The following is a 14,846-nucleotide window of genomic DNA, read 5'->3' as shown; positions in this document are numbered from 1 at the left end:
TAGGAAAAGGTTAAAAAAGGAGAAAGTATCTCGTAAAAATGGATACAAAAGAAAGAGTTAATACAGAAAAAGTGGTAAAGGGTGGAGGGCTGGCAGTTTTGGAAATTTTACCTCATCTGGATTGAAGAGGAAGCTATATATATGGGGAGAGAGAGGAGAGAGAGATGTATGTGGATACACATACACAAACATATACATATATGTATACATGAAGAGAGACCTATAGATTTATTTATAGTATATATCTATAGATATACACATACTTGTATGTATCTATGTACATACTTTCTGTGTGTATCTGTGAGTGTAAAAGAGTTTAGAAGTCTTCCCTTTTGATTTTACAAAGAATTTTGGCTTCTAGAAGGAGTGATAATGAGATGATGAGAATGAGAAGAATCTGAGGAAAAAGCTCTTCTCCCATTTTCTCCCCACTCTCCTCCTTCCCATTCCCTCCTCTTTCTCCTCCTTCCTTCCTTTCTTCCTTCCTTCCCCCTCCTCCTCTTTGCCTCCTCACTGGAAAGCAACTGTTTGGGTGTCGGTGTTCCAGCATGATCCAGGGTGATGTTGGACAGCTCCGCGGCAGGCTGGATGGGAGCTTGCTTACTCTCTTTAAGCTGGACAAAACTGCTGCAAAATTTCCCATCTGTGTTCTACATCAATCCCAAAAAAACCAAAAAACCCCACCATACTTCAATGTCTAGAAGAACGATTTCCTCCAGGGAAATTTATTCAGGTGCAGATAATTAATAAAGCGACTGAAATGGGAGGATATTGAGATATTCCTAAGTCCCTGGTCTACTCCGAAGTAATGTAATTATGATCTGTAATATTTATACTTTTGGGACAGATTTGTGTACATATGATGGGTACGTATATATGTGTGTATGTATGTATATGTTTATATATGTATATATGTACACACGCACTATAGGATTTTTGTACTATATCATGTATCCCATAGGATTGCAGATTTAGAACTGGAAGGGACTTACCTCCAGGCCTATTATCTCCACTTCTTACCAGCTGAGGTAGCCTAGGCCTGGAGAATCAAAGTGACTTCCCAAAGACACCATAGGGGTCCCTGGGATTCAAGCCCAGGCCTTCTGACCCCCAGTTCTGTGCTTTTTCTAGTTCCCCGCTGTAACATGAAGCATGAGCCCCAACGCACTTTATGGAAGAGTAGATATCTAGGGGTGCTCTGAGCTGCCATCTTCCCAACCCCATGAGAAACTCTGACAACTTCCTTCTTGTGTTTGATGAGAAGCGAGGGCCGGAGAGGCTGTCTTAGAATCAGACGCTTCTCACCATTGGGCATCTAGAGGGAATGTCATCCATGGCTCACTTTGCAGAAGAAAAAAAAAAAAGATAAGCTTTCCTGTCTCCTTTTCTTACTGCTAGCTCATCACGTCTTCCCCCTTCCCATTCTTGAAATCCTCCAGTGGAAGCTCTTTTTCCAGGGGGAGATGATTGTTTTCATTCCTGGACATTCTGCCTGCTTGGTGGGCAGGAGCCCCATTTTAAGTAGCTTAAGATGTCAGGGTGGGAAGGGAGATAATAGGACACATAAATTGGAACAGGAAGGAAACCCTTTCAACTAATTACTAATATGTCCCACTCAAATAGATTCCATTACATTGTCCATTGAGATGTTTCCCTGCTTTCTAAGCAGCAATCATTTAGGTCACCCAACTTTAAACTAGTGTGCAAGTAAATTAAACATTACTTGGCATTGTTGGGGAATAGATTCTGGAAGTTAGTCTATTAAGTATGCTTGTCAAAGAAACATTGATTAAATGCCTACTATGTGCAATGCACTCGAGTAGCACCTTGACGGGGTTTATAATGGTAACTAGGGAGGGCCTGGAAGTAGTTAAGGGTGACTTAATCCAGCTTCTTCCTTCTTTCCCCCTCCGACTCCTTTTTTCCTCTTCTCTTTCCCTCTCTCTCCCTCCCTCCCAGGGCTGGTGGTATCCAATTTAATTCTGATGAGATTTTTAACTATTGTTGCCTAAAATGATTTAACTCATTACGGCACAGTGCTAAGTGCAGATGGCGGCTCGTGGAGGACAGCTCCCCTTAACACCGGCCAGAGAGCTTGGCTCCCTTGCTATGGGCTGAGCCTGGCACTGCTCGCAGCCCTGGCACTTCCCTGGCAGGTGTTTTCTGAGGTCTTTGCTTGCAGAGTTGCCGTCCTCCACGTGAAGTTCCATTCTAGGTCAGGGGAGCGTCTGCAGTTTCCCCACAGGCTGTGGATAATTGAGCTTCATTACAACTTTGATGAGTTTCTTCTCACACTGATAATTTTTGTACCATTTGGGCTCTCGCCCAAGAGCTGCGTGGATTTCCTGTGGAGCATTGTCCCCACCATCCGGCCCTGTGGAGTTGGGTGGGCTTCAGTCATTTTGCAGCTGTGTCCAATTCGACTCCATTTGGGTTTTCTTCACAGAGATACTGGGGCGCTTGGCCATTTCCTTCTCCAGCTCATTTTCCAGATGAGAAAGCTTAGGCAAGCAGGGTAAAGTGACCTTAAAGTGATCTGGGCCCCCAGCTAGTAAGTGTCTGAGGCCAGATTTGAACTTAGGAAGCTGAGTGGGCTTGATTCCAGGCCCGGCACTGTAATGCCGAAGAAACTGAGCAAGACAGAGATTAGAGACCAATTCAATAATTTATTAAATGGAGAGAAATACTGGGACTAGTTGATCCCAGGGCTAGATGAGACCATCATCTCAAGGAGTCTAGCCACGAAAGGCAGCAAGCCTTTTATGGAATAACAAGAACAATGACATAATGCAGAGACCTAGGTGGGGATAGCCTTATAGATGGAGGTTACTGATATTCTAATGGCATTAAAGAATGTCTATAAAACCTTTATCTCAACCATTAAGAGGGGACGGTCATAACCTAAGGCAGAATTACGAAATAGGACAATTGGAGGAACTGGTCACCCCATTAAAAGGGAACTTTGGCATAATAGCGCTGGATCACTGTGCCTTCTAGCTGTGCCCCCACCCCTCAATTTTTTTTTTTTACTGCAAACCAGTAAACCACCTTGAAGGTTTATGGGTTCAAGTCCTACCTTTGACAAATTCCTGATATGTGATTCTGGGAAAGAATTTAATATCTCAGTGTCCCTAGCAAGTGCCGATTTATGTTTGTAGAGAAAGTTCCTTACCAGGAGCTTCCTACATTATTAAACCACAGCTACGTTTAAAAATCATATATATATATATATATATATATATATATATATATATATATATATATATATATATATATATATATATATATGTATATATATGTATCTATACAGTTACTATATATAGTTATGGATTTTGTGATTCTTGGAATTTTGATTTTTTAAAAATAACTACAATAATACTAATATTGAATTTAATTTATGCTTTAACATATTTAACATGTATTGGTCAACCTGCCATCTGGGGAAGGGGGTGGGGGGAAGGAGGGGAAAAGTTGGAACAAAAGGTTTGGCAATTGTCAATGCTGTAAAATTACCCATGCATATGACTTGTAAATAAAAAGCTATAATTAAAAAAAAAAAAATAACTACAATATAAAACTCTCCTATTGTATAGTAATAAGAACCCGAGGCTTTTCCTGTAGTTTCTATGGTATAGTTAGGATCTCAGCTTCCTCATCTGTAAAACAACGGGGTTAAATGGGATAGTCCCTGAGATCCTTTTCTACCTCCAGGTCCTCCCTCTTCCAAGCTTTATTTCCCTTGTGCTATAATTGCCTTTTATTGTTACTATTATTTTTTGGGGGGCGAGTGTGTATGATATTTTATAAATAAAGTTATGGTCCAGTTTAAAAAACACCCAGGGAGCAGGGCCTGCTCCTCTTACTTTTTCTATGGGTTAAGTAAATAGTGGAAACTCAGTAAGTATTTGTTGAATAATTAAATTATCAGCCAGATAAGTTTACTATTTGCAAGTCTGAGCTGCAACACTGGGCTGGGTGCTTTCCCAGTGGGTGGGGTGGCTCTCACCTCAGGAGCCAGGAAGGATCTGATAGCCAAGCCGGCCTGGGTCCCACCCCTCTCCCCTCCCGCTCCTGCCTCCTTGGGCTCTGAGAACTGAGTTGACTTGGAACACCAGGAGGCCAGGAAGATTCTGTACTTAGATGGGAAAGACTCTACAAGATCCACATTAAGTGTGGATTCCAAATTCATGGTGCCTTATAGGGATGTTGGTAGATTAATAGGTGCTACTCCAAGATATCCTGGCTGTGGCACATCAATGGCAGCCAGCTGCGGTGGAAGGTCAGAGGCTTTCTAGTGTCCTTAGAAAAACTCGGTGAATGACCAGCTCTCTGACCCCGATTTAAGAGCGGACTCATGTAAATTCAAGCCTCTGTTCTAATTACAAATTGGGCCAACTGCTCGGAAGTAGGATGGCTTCTCAGGCCTCCCCTTAAGTACTTGGCCTTTGTTGCTGGTTAAAATAAAGGGGCGTTGTTTACTCTTAGCACCGGAGCTGCCTGTTGTCTGTGACCCAAGTTTTGTTGCCTCTTGGTGTTGTCTTATTTGCATCAGTTGACTCTTGTATGGATTATTCTTTGGGCTCCTCTTTCTCCACTCTGTAGCATTCATGCAAATCCCCCTTTCTCTGAATCTTTGCCACACTGAATGTCTTTCTTTCACAAGGTTTTCCTTCCTCCAAAAGTTACATCCTCGCAGGTGCCTCGCAGGTTTGCCTCCTGGGAGTTATCCTGGATTCACCCAAGCCCGGTTTCTAACCTCCGTTGTTTTTCTTACATCCCTTCCCTTCCTTCCACTTGTCTAGTTCAGGTCCCTATCACCTGTCCCCTGAGCTGTAGTAATAATCCCTTAATTGGTCTGCCTGCTTCTGGGATCTTTCTTTTCCAATCTACCCTACACACATCTGTTAAATTAATCTTTTTTTTTTTCTAACAAATCTAGCCAGCATGTTTCCCCACTGCTTAAAAACCTCTTCCTTTTATGATAAAATGCAAAATCTTCAGCCTAAGGCTTAAAGGCCTTCACAGTCTGGTTCCCTCCTATTTTTCCCATCTGAATTCAAGCTATTTCCCTTCAAACACTCTCTGTTCTGGTCAGATAGACTCATTAGTTGTTCCTTGTACGTGATGTTCCCTCTCTCACTTATTTGGGAGCCTCTGCAGACTGAAGCGATCTAGAACCTGCGTCTGCCCTTCATACTCCGGTAGCAGCCTAGTGTTGTTAGCCGATCTCTGCATTTCTCTCCTTCGTCCCCGCAATGTTTCTGCCAAACTGGCTGTTCTCCAGATGTGCCCTGCCCTGCGCATCCCCATGCCTTTGCCTTTATTGTCCTTCCCGCCTTGAATTCACTCCTTCCTCACCTCTGGCTCCCAGAATCCTCTGTGTCTTTGGCTCAGCTGCCAATTCCCACTCCCTTCAGTGGTTAGTGTTTTCTCCCTCTTGGAATTACTTTGCTCTGGGTTATGGATGATCTTTAATGATCTGTGGATGTGTCACTTCTTCCTAAGACAAAATAGTGCCTCATGCATGTTAGGTACCCAATAGATATTTATGAACGGAACTATCTGTGGCTGGTTGCATCAATTATGATTTTCCCTTCCCGGCCTTGCCCTGCCCTCCATCATTTAAAGATCGATTGATATTTAGAGCCGGTGTGAATGTGCCACTTTAAAGCACATTGTAATAACCCCAATTGCCAAAAGAAGCTAGGGAAAAATTGTTTCTGTATTCCCGATCTCTGTGTTTCTCTCATTGTCTCAGGCAATCGCCTTCCTTTCCCCGGATGAACTTTTGAGTGGAGAAGTTGAAGAATCCCTGGAACAGGTGCAAGTGGCCATCAGCATCTTAAAGACTTTTAAAAATTCCTTCTTCGACTATAGGGAGGGTTTGGCAAGGTATTTCAGCAGACGCCAGGAGATCAAGCCGTGGGATTTCCAATCCCACATGGTGTTTTGGAGATTTGACAAGTTTTTCAACCGTTTGAGGAAACTAGAGGTATTGTCTCTTGGCTCCTACTTCCTGAAGGTTATATAGGCTTGGAGTGAATCAGTGTACTTTTCAATGCCTTTCAACCAACAGGTAGTGTCATCCATGGGGTAGGTGAGTGATTCAGAAGATTGTAAGGAGAGCCTTGCCCCATACAAACACTAAGGGGAGATTTTTCTTTGGTTTCCATATCATTTTTTTATTATTCTGTAAATATTACAGTGAGTACAGATGGAAATCCATATGTATGAAAGCTAGTCTTTAAATAAAATCTTGAAATGGAATGTATCTGCTGCTCAGAAAAATGAGATTGTAAGGTTTGTAATGACATATACATGGGGTACATCTCACTTGATTAGAGAGGAAATGTACCCAAAGGATAGAAAGCTAGCTTCAGAGCAAGAAAAAGCCGAGGTCCTGCCTCAAATGAATATTGAACGTTTTCTAGTGACTAAAGTCTTTATTTCCTTTTCTTTTTCCATATACATGGAAATGTGAATTTTTAAAGTGATTAAATGTTGAAAATGAACATTGGCTGATGAGTCTGATCGAATCTTTACGATGTTATTTATTTGTTTATTACAAAGGATGTATTTTCAACGATGCTGGAGTTGGAGAAGCTGGAGAGACTTGAGTTCGGTGGCACCAAGGGGACGGTTCTCAATGACAAGATCTGTGAGATGAGTGAAGAATTTGTGGACATCTGTAAGGTTTTCCAACAGAGAACGTATGACCCGTGTGATTACACTAACACGGTAATAATGTTTCTGGGTCTTCCATCATATGTTAGAACATAAGAACTGAGAGGATTGACTTAGGGATTAATAGTCTTAGAGAACAAGCTCACGTCCAGCTCCTGAGGAAACTGATCTGGCAACAGGCTTTTATTATGCACCTGCTGTATGTCAAGTGCTGGGTCAATCAAGACAAAAGTGAAAGTTCCTGTTCTCAGGGAATTTACGTTCTATGGAAGGAAAACTGAGTCAGACTTTAGGGGTTTAGTGACTTGCTTGAGGTCATAGAGATAGTTCGGCAAAAGCCTAGGATGAAGCTAGTACCCTCTGTCCCTTTGTTTAGCTTTCTTCCTTCCCTTTCTTCTTTCCCTTCCTCTCTTTCCTTCCCTCCCTTCCTTCCCTCTCTCCTTTCTTTCCCTCCTTCTCTTCCCTCCCTCCCTTCCTCCCTCCCTTTCTTCCTTCTCTTCCCTCCCCTTTCCTTATCTCCTTTCTTTCTTCTTTACTTCCTCCCTCCCTCCCTCCTCCATTCCTTCCTTCTTTCCTTTTTTCCTTCTTTCCCTCCTTCCCTCCCTCTTTCCATCTCTTCCTTCCTTCCTTCCCTCCCTCCCTCCTTTCTTCCTTCCTTTTGTTTTTCCCTCCCTTCCTTCTTTCCTTCTTCCTTCCCTCCCTCCCTTCTTCCCTTCCTTCCTTCCCTCCTCCCTCCTTCATTAGGCCCCAGCATTCCCCATTCTTCCTATTTTTCCATCATCTTGTGAATCACTTGAGATCCTTTTATCCTGTATTAAACATCCTTTTTTCTCTTGTTTAAGAAGTTTGCCCTCTGACATCTAAGTCATGGTTTTTGCAGTCAGGCAAATGGCTTCCTAAATGTATATTTTTTTTCCATTTTTGCCCCCATCTTTTTTCTTGGGAAGGTGTGTGTGTGTGTGTGGGGGGGGAAACCAACTTGCAACTTTTCACTTTTCCTAAAGGAAAGTCATGGAAGCTGTTGACTTTTTAGCCCCTTTTAATCTTAGCCATCTTCCAGCATCTGGGTCTCTTGGGATTTACCTATAAAAATCCCCACAGCACTAGGTTAAAAATAGCTCCTTGTTATCAGTTGTTTGGCAAGGTCCAATTAAGTACTGAGGGAGAAAAGCGAACATCTAACCTTTTTCCTCATTAAGATTCTGGAGCTGCTTCATTTTATCACTTTCATTTTTTATTTTGAATTGAGCAGTCTTCAATTTCACACATTTTCCCTAACATTTAACATGTATCACAACAATAACAGTAAGATGTATAGTTTTACGTTTTATGCAAATTAATTCTGTCTATATATAAAATCTCAGTTTATTCTCCCAATAATCCTATAAGATTGATAATGTAAATATTATTGTTTACATCTCATTTGTGACCTGGACTTGAGATGTCCTGGGTGTCTTGGTGTGAAAGTTCCTTTCACCAGTATAAGCTGACCCACTTCCTGCAACTGATCATCTTGGGGAGCTGCCTGGGGAGACCGAAGGGCTAAGTACTAAGCTCATGGTCACACAGTCAATAGGTATTCGAGGTAGAAGTGACCTCGGGCCTTCTTCTCCTCTCTTCATCTTCTCCCTGGTCAATGGGATGAGGTTTATAAATCTCTTTTCAGACCTTAAAGCCTGTATTAATGCGAGCAATGGAGCAGCGAGGTGGTGCAGTGGTGAGAGTGCCGGGCCTGGAATCGGGAAAACCTGAATTCAGTTGAGATCACAAAGAGTCCAACATGACTTAGACAATTGAAGCACAACCACAATGCTGACTATTGTGTATTACTATTATTATTATTATTATTTGTGCTCCAGTTTTTAAATGAGAAAACAGATTTAGAAGGATTATTGTCTAATTCAGATTATTTCTATTATTATTCATACTCCTGTTTGTTTGGTTTTTTTTTAATGAGGAAACTGAGACTTAGAAGGATTACTGTCTGGCTCAGATTATTATTCTTATTATTATTCATACTCTTGGTTTTTTTAAATGAGGAAACTGAGACTTAGAAGGATTACTGTCTAGCTCAGATTATTATTATTCATACTCCTGGTTTTTTTAATGAGGAAACTGAGACTTAGAGGGGTTACCCTAGCTCAGGTTAACACAACTTGTGTTAATGGCAGAGCCAGGACTTTTGACTCCAAATCCAAGCTCTTCCCTTCACGGAATTAATGCCAGATACAGATACTTTACAACAAGGAACACCTCAGAGATAAAGAGGTCACGTGACCTCAACCCACTCAACCAATCAGGCAGTGAAGGAAAAAGGATGTGGGTCCTTTTTGAGTTATTCCTTAACTTTGCTTAGTAATATAGAGAGGGGGTAAAGAGCAAAGCCATGATTTCAAGGGTATAGGGACCTCCCAGGAAGAACTGCCCCATCAGCACTGGTCTGCACTTTGGCTGCTACTCATGATCCTGAAGAGTTGCCTGGTTGATTGATTGCCCAGCCAATATATTGCAAAGGTGAGATTTAAACTTAAACTTTAGGAGCAGCTAATTGGCACAGTGGATAGCGTATCAGCCCGGAAGTCAGGAGGACCCGAGTTCAAATTTGGCCTCAGACGTTTAACATTTCCTGGCTGTGGGACCTTGGGCAAGTCACTTAACCCCAATTGCCTCAACAAAAAATAAACTCAAGATTTTCTGATTCTGGAGTCATATCTTTTTCCATTCTGCCCCTTTACATCTATGTATTACATAATACTTTGGGGCAGGGGGACCGTACAGATCTAGGATTTCACTGATATGAGAAACTTTCAAGAGGAAACTCTTGCTACCAAATGGTGGCCAGAAGTGGTCCTGATTTTAGTCTTAGGGGCCTGGGGCACAGAGAATGTAAGTGACTGCCCAGGAGCAGACAGCCAGGATGTGCCGACAGTGGGATTTGAACCCAGCTTTTCCTGGTGCTCAGGCCAGCTCTCCATGGACTGTCCCAGGCTTCCTCCCTTCGGTGACACTCATGAGGAGCATCAACAAGACAATGAATGATCGGAACCCCAAGCCTGACTCACCTCAACTGATTACTAGGTTGGAAAGCTTTGTCCTGGCAAGGTTTGTGGAAGAGCTTGTCCATCACCTGTGTCCCTGGAATCACTGAGCGGTGCATTATTTACAAGTTTTCTGGGCCATTTACAGAATGGAGGGATTTTCTCAGGCTGGTTCCTGGAAAGAGCTTTCAGGTTCCCAAGTTGTGATTAATATTGAATGAAAGAGTCACTCTTGGTTTAACTTCAATTTTCCCCCTAATGGACTGAAAGGAGCAAGAGAGGTACCAAGACAAACGATCTCTTTCCTTTGTGTTTACATTCAGCGGCCATTCCAGTCCGTGTCAGGTGCTCTACACGCTTCTCTGTTGTCCCAGGTTTCAGCTGGCCAGAATGTGATGATCATTTCTATAAAACAGGGATGGGAGGTTTCCCAGGGTATCTGAAATAGAAGAGGGCACCGAGTGACTGAGGGGAGGACATGGGAATCCAATCCTGGACATTAGCCCTTCTGAAGAGAAAGATAATCAGGAAATAATCAGTAGTGACCAATACTTGCACATCTCAAAGTGTTTGTAGCTTTTTCTTGTAAAGTTTTGCTGAGGTGGGAAAAATGGCAGATGAAGAAAAGAACTGGCAGGCTTCTGCAAATGATATTTATAGCCAAGTACATCTCGACAGGCACGTAAGTGATGGAAACAGATGACGAGATTCTGCCGGATTTTTGACGGGTTCCAGATGAGTATGGGATGGTTCTAAAGGAGCATTTAGTTCATTGGAGTGGAACGTGCCTTGAAGGGGTCTTCTCCAAGAAAGTGTGTCCCTTGCATATGTGAAAGACTTTCTGTGTCCAGTTGAGGAATTTGCCTCAAGACACTGGGAGACCCCAGATGGTTTTGGAGCTGAATAATGATAAGGTCCAATTGTGTGGCAGATGATCAGAGCTTGAGAAAGGGAGACCCCTTAGCAGCCGGGCCACGTTGACTTAGGGTAGTGGCTGATGTAAATGAAGAGGATAGAGTAGGTGTGAGAGAGATGATGGAGGCAAAATCATTCAATCTGGGCAACAAATTGCATCTGGGGGATGAGGAAGGGCTAGGAATCGAAGATGAATCTGTGGTTATGGACCAAGGTGACTGGGGGAATCCTGATGGCCTCCGAAGCAATTGGGAGTGCTGAAGGCTGAGGCTTACAAAGTTCTTTACAGTCAGTGATCCCATTTAACTCTGGAAATGCTAGAAAATAAGGAAATGGCCTTAGTGAAGGAAAAACATTTTTAGATTTATTTCCAAGGATGAGTCCTTGTGCCCTTTAGCTTCAGGATGCCCTCTCTCCTCTTTTGACGTCCTATCTTTCGCTGCTCTCCTGTCTCCTGCCTCACCACCAGGAAGGGGGACATGATTGCTCTAAGAACCAGGAGGAACCTCCCAAGTGTACCAGCCCCAAGAGTGAAAATTATTCCAGGGACCTACATTATCCTTAGGTTGCAGCTTTTGGTAATTAGGTCTCATTTAATACTTCTCTGCATCCACTTCCCAAAGGATGCTTTTTCTGAATCTCTCTTGAGAGAGGAACTCAGCTCCCCAGTTAACTCCTCTCTCTCCCACAGTGAAGCATGAGAGACACACATCAATTCCTTCCTGTTCAATCCATTAATCAACATTTCTTAAACACTACAATGTGCCAGGTGCTGTATTTAAGTGCAGAAGACAAAAAGGAGGCAAATGGCAGTCCCTGCCTTTAAGGAGCTCACAATCTAATGGAAAGAGTCTAGCGTTTCATTTTGTTCCACAGGCAAAAATGCTTATGTGGATTCTTGCCCGCTAATTTTGCATCAGTCTGTAATGCTGCTGATGGACAGTTTATAGTGGTTTCCTTTTGGAAATTTTCTCTTTATATTAAAAAACAAGGCTCCTTGATAGATGGTATCAGCAAAGTCACACAGCCCTTTCCTCCCAAGCCACCCTATTTACTTAGCCTTTTAAGAACGTTCTAGGATCTCAGGTTGGCAAGTCTTTTGTGACGATATAGAAAGAAGAGACACATTAGACGTGTTCAGGCTTGTTGGTCTGTTTTCAAAGAGCTAATGGCATGTGAAAGGAAAGGATCAGTGTTTATACTGATTTGGGGGAAATGAGACTTCTTCCTTGATGCTAAATAGAAATAAAACAAACTTTGGTGTTCGTCTTTCTGCTGTGGGCATCTGGGTCAGTGGGGGGTTAGGATTCAGTCTGATTGAGGCAGGGGCACTTCTCAGCCTATTTGAGCATTAATCTGTGGATTTAGGATGTGTATATTTTGTCTCCCCCAATAACACACAAACTCCCCAAAGAGTTTGGGGAGGGACTGGGTTTTTTTCTGCCCATCCTTACTATCTAGATCAGGTGGTCTGGCATAAAGTAGGTACTTCATAAATATATGATGGTTGACTAATGAATTAGGGAAAGTCATTCAGTCATCAAGTATTTATTTATTTTTTTCCTATTCTTTCTAATGCTTTATTTTAACAGCAATGGATGCTGTATTTTGTCAAAAGCTTTTTTTTTTCATCTATTTTTTTTTATTATAGCCTTTTATTTACAAGTTATATGCATGGGCAATTTTACAGCATTGACAATCATCAAGCATTTATTAAGCACCTACTATATACCAGACGCTGTACTAATAAGGCCATTTCATGGGGAAAGCAACCTTGGTTTGTAGCTTGGGATTCCCTCCACTTTGGTTCTTGTCCTAAAAGGGTTTGGTGAAACCGTCTGTGACTTCAAGCATCTATATTAGAAGCTCTTTTAGGGTAGAAAAGATTGTATTCTGGAGCTGCATGTTTATTACACTGAAAATAGTGTTTGGGCACATAATAGGCACTTAATATGTGTTTGTAAACATTTAGGAAGCACTTACTGTATGCCAGGTGTGGCACTGAACTTTGGGGGCACCAAAAAAATAGAAAACATGGTCACTGGCTTCAAGGAACTCGCCTGCTAATGGTGGTGGTGGGGAGACCCCCCAGCAGGCAGTGATGCGTGTAGAGGGATGTGGTTGTTCAGTCATTTTTCAGTCGTGTCGGTTCATGAGCCCGTTTGGGGCTTTCTTGGCGAGGATGCCGGGGAGGTCTGGCAGGTCCTTCTTCGACTCGCTTTTACAGATGAGGAAAGTGAGACAAACGGGGCTAATTGACTTGGCCAGGGTCACACAGCTAAGAAGTGTCTGGGGCTGGATTTGAACTTGGGGAGTTCTATCCACTGCAGCGTCCCCTAGCTATATGCATATGCATATACAAATACACACACATAATAATTACATACATGAAACTTAAGCACATACGTGTGTGTATGTGTATATATCTATATTTGTATGCACACGCATATATACACACAGTGTGAATGGGAAGTAATTTCAGAAGGGAAGGAAGCAAGAACTTAGGGAAGAGACCAAAAAGGCTCCTGCAGAAGCTGGGATGGGAGCTCGATCCTGAAGGAATGTGTTCCTCTGAGGGCCGGCAGCCCAGAAACCCCAGCAGGTCATGCTGCGGTGGGCGCGGTGCCCCCAAGTCCCGGGGATGCTCTCCGTGATACTCTCTGTCACTGTGGTCTCAGGGTGAGCCATTTTTTAGAGTAACTACCAAGCTGCCAAATGGTTTGTAGGGGGTTGCACCTGCATTGTGAGAGGGAACGTCCACCTCTCTGAGTTCTGGGGTCTTGGAACAGCTGAGTTTTTGAGGGGATCAGTCAGTCATGGGGAGTCATCGAGGTGAGATTATATTTTATGATTTACATAGATTAAAAAAATCCAAATCGATCATTTCTTCTTTTGTTGTGGGATGTTTGTCTTAAATAAAAACTGTGTAAGCTCAGAGATGCTAGTGTAAGAAAGGTAGAGTTGGATTTTCTGAGAGCAGGGAGAATAAAGCTGCTGGGAGAAAAGGATTTTGTTGTTGTGTAAAGCTGTATGTTAAAGGGCGACCCACTCACTTGTCTCAGGCCCTATTTGGGCAAAGGGGGAGTTCAAGTGAAGAACGAGGCCACTGGGTCCGCTTGCCTCCTCATTGGTTTGTAGGCCTATAAGCCACAAGGTGACATCGTGTGGTTCCTCTGAGGACAGAGCTGCCTCATTAGGGAGGCTGGGTGGTGGGACTACCCAGAATGCACCCCAGCTATTGCACTCTTTCCCATCATTATGGCCTTAGGTTCATGGCAAATCCAGTTTTGGAGCTGGGAGGCCCGAGACGGGTCCTGCCCTGCCATTTTGCCACCGTGGACAGCCTCTCTGAACCCTTTCTGTGCCATGGGGGCAATAGCACTTGCCAGGGCAGCATGGGGTAGTGTTTGGGAAAGCCTGTGTTCTTGTCTCCGACATATCAGAGGCAAGTGTGGTTTTGCATAAGTCACTGACGCCTTCTAGGATCATAGGAAACTCTTTAAGATTTAACTCCATACAAATGGATGGTCTGAGACAGAGGAAGCTGCTCCACAGCATCAAAAGAATCAGATTGTAAAAATATATGCGTATGTATGTGTGTGTGTGTGTGTGTGTGCGTTCCTGTGTGTGTTTATCTAAACTCCCTGATGCCAGGAACTGTCTCCTGCTTGTCTTTGTATCTCCGGGGCCCAATGTGAAATCCAGTACAGCTGAAATGCGATACTTGCTTGTTGATTGACCGATAAATGAAATCATGAGAAGCTGTGAGGGAGAACAGACAGAGTATCTACAGACTTGGGAGTCAGAAAAAATGGCTTCAAAGTCTTTCTCAGTCTCTCTGAGTCTCATTTTTCTCATCTTTCAAATGGGAATGATAATAGATGTCCTCACCTCCCCCGGTGATTTTGAGAATCAGTGAGATGATTTACAGAAAGTATGTTGTAAATCCTAATGTGTTGATGTAAATGTCAGGAATAACAGTAATAATCAAAAGGAAGAAAGAAAGAAAGAAAGAAAGAAAGAAAGAAAGAAAGAAAGAAAGAAAGAAAGAAAGAAAGAAAGAAAGAAAGAAAGAAAGAGAAAAGAGGGAAAGAGAGAAAGGGGGAAGAGAGAGAAAAAAGGGGGGGGGAAGAGAAAGAAAGAAGGGGGAAAGAGAGAGAGGGAGGCAGGGAAGGAAGGAAAGGAGAAGGAAGGAAACTGAAGCCCATG

The 14,846-nt window shown here is 42.8% G+C and overlaps 1 protein-coding gene across 1 annotated transcript in view; it reads left to right on the top strand.

Moving 5' to 3' along the window:
• DNAH11 (dynein axonemal heavy chain 11) overlaps nucleotides 1–14,846 on the top strand; it is a 257,321-nt gene that overhangs the window by 27,413 nt on the left and 215,062 nt on the right. Inside the window, exons 7-8 of the mRNA XM_031940270.1 lie at nucleotides 5,759–5,992; nucleotides 6,571–6,738. Of these exons, the coding sequence (XP_031796130.1) occupies nucleotides 5,759–5,992; nucleotides 6,571–6,738 (402 nt within the window). The remainder of the gene's footprint in view (nucleotides 1–5,758; nucleotides 5,993–6,570; nucleotides 6,739–14,846) is intronic.

This window comes from Sarcophilus harrisii, chromosome 5, assembly GCF_902635505.1.
Source record: "Sarcophilus harrisii chromosome 5, mSarHar1.11, whole genome shotgun sequence".
NCBI lineage: Eukaryota > Metazoa > Chordata > Mammalia > Dasyuromorphia > Dasyuridae > Sarcophilus > Sarcophilus harrisii.
The sequence above is the reverse complement of the archived record's forward strand: the minus strand, read 5'-3'. Positions and strand labels throughout refer to the sequence as shown.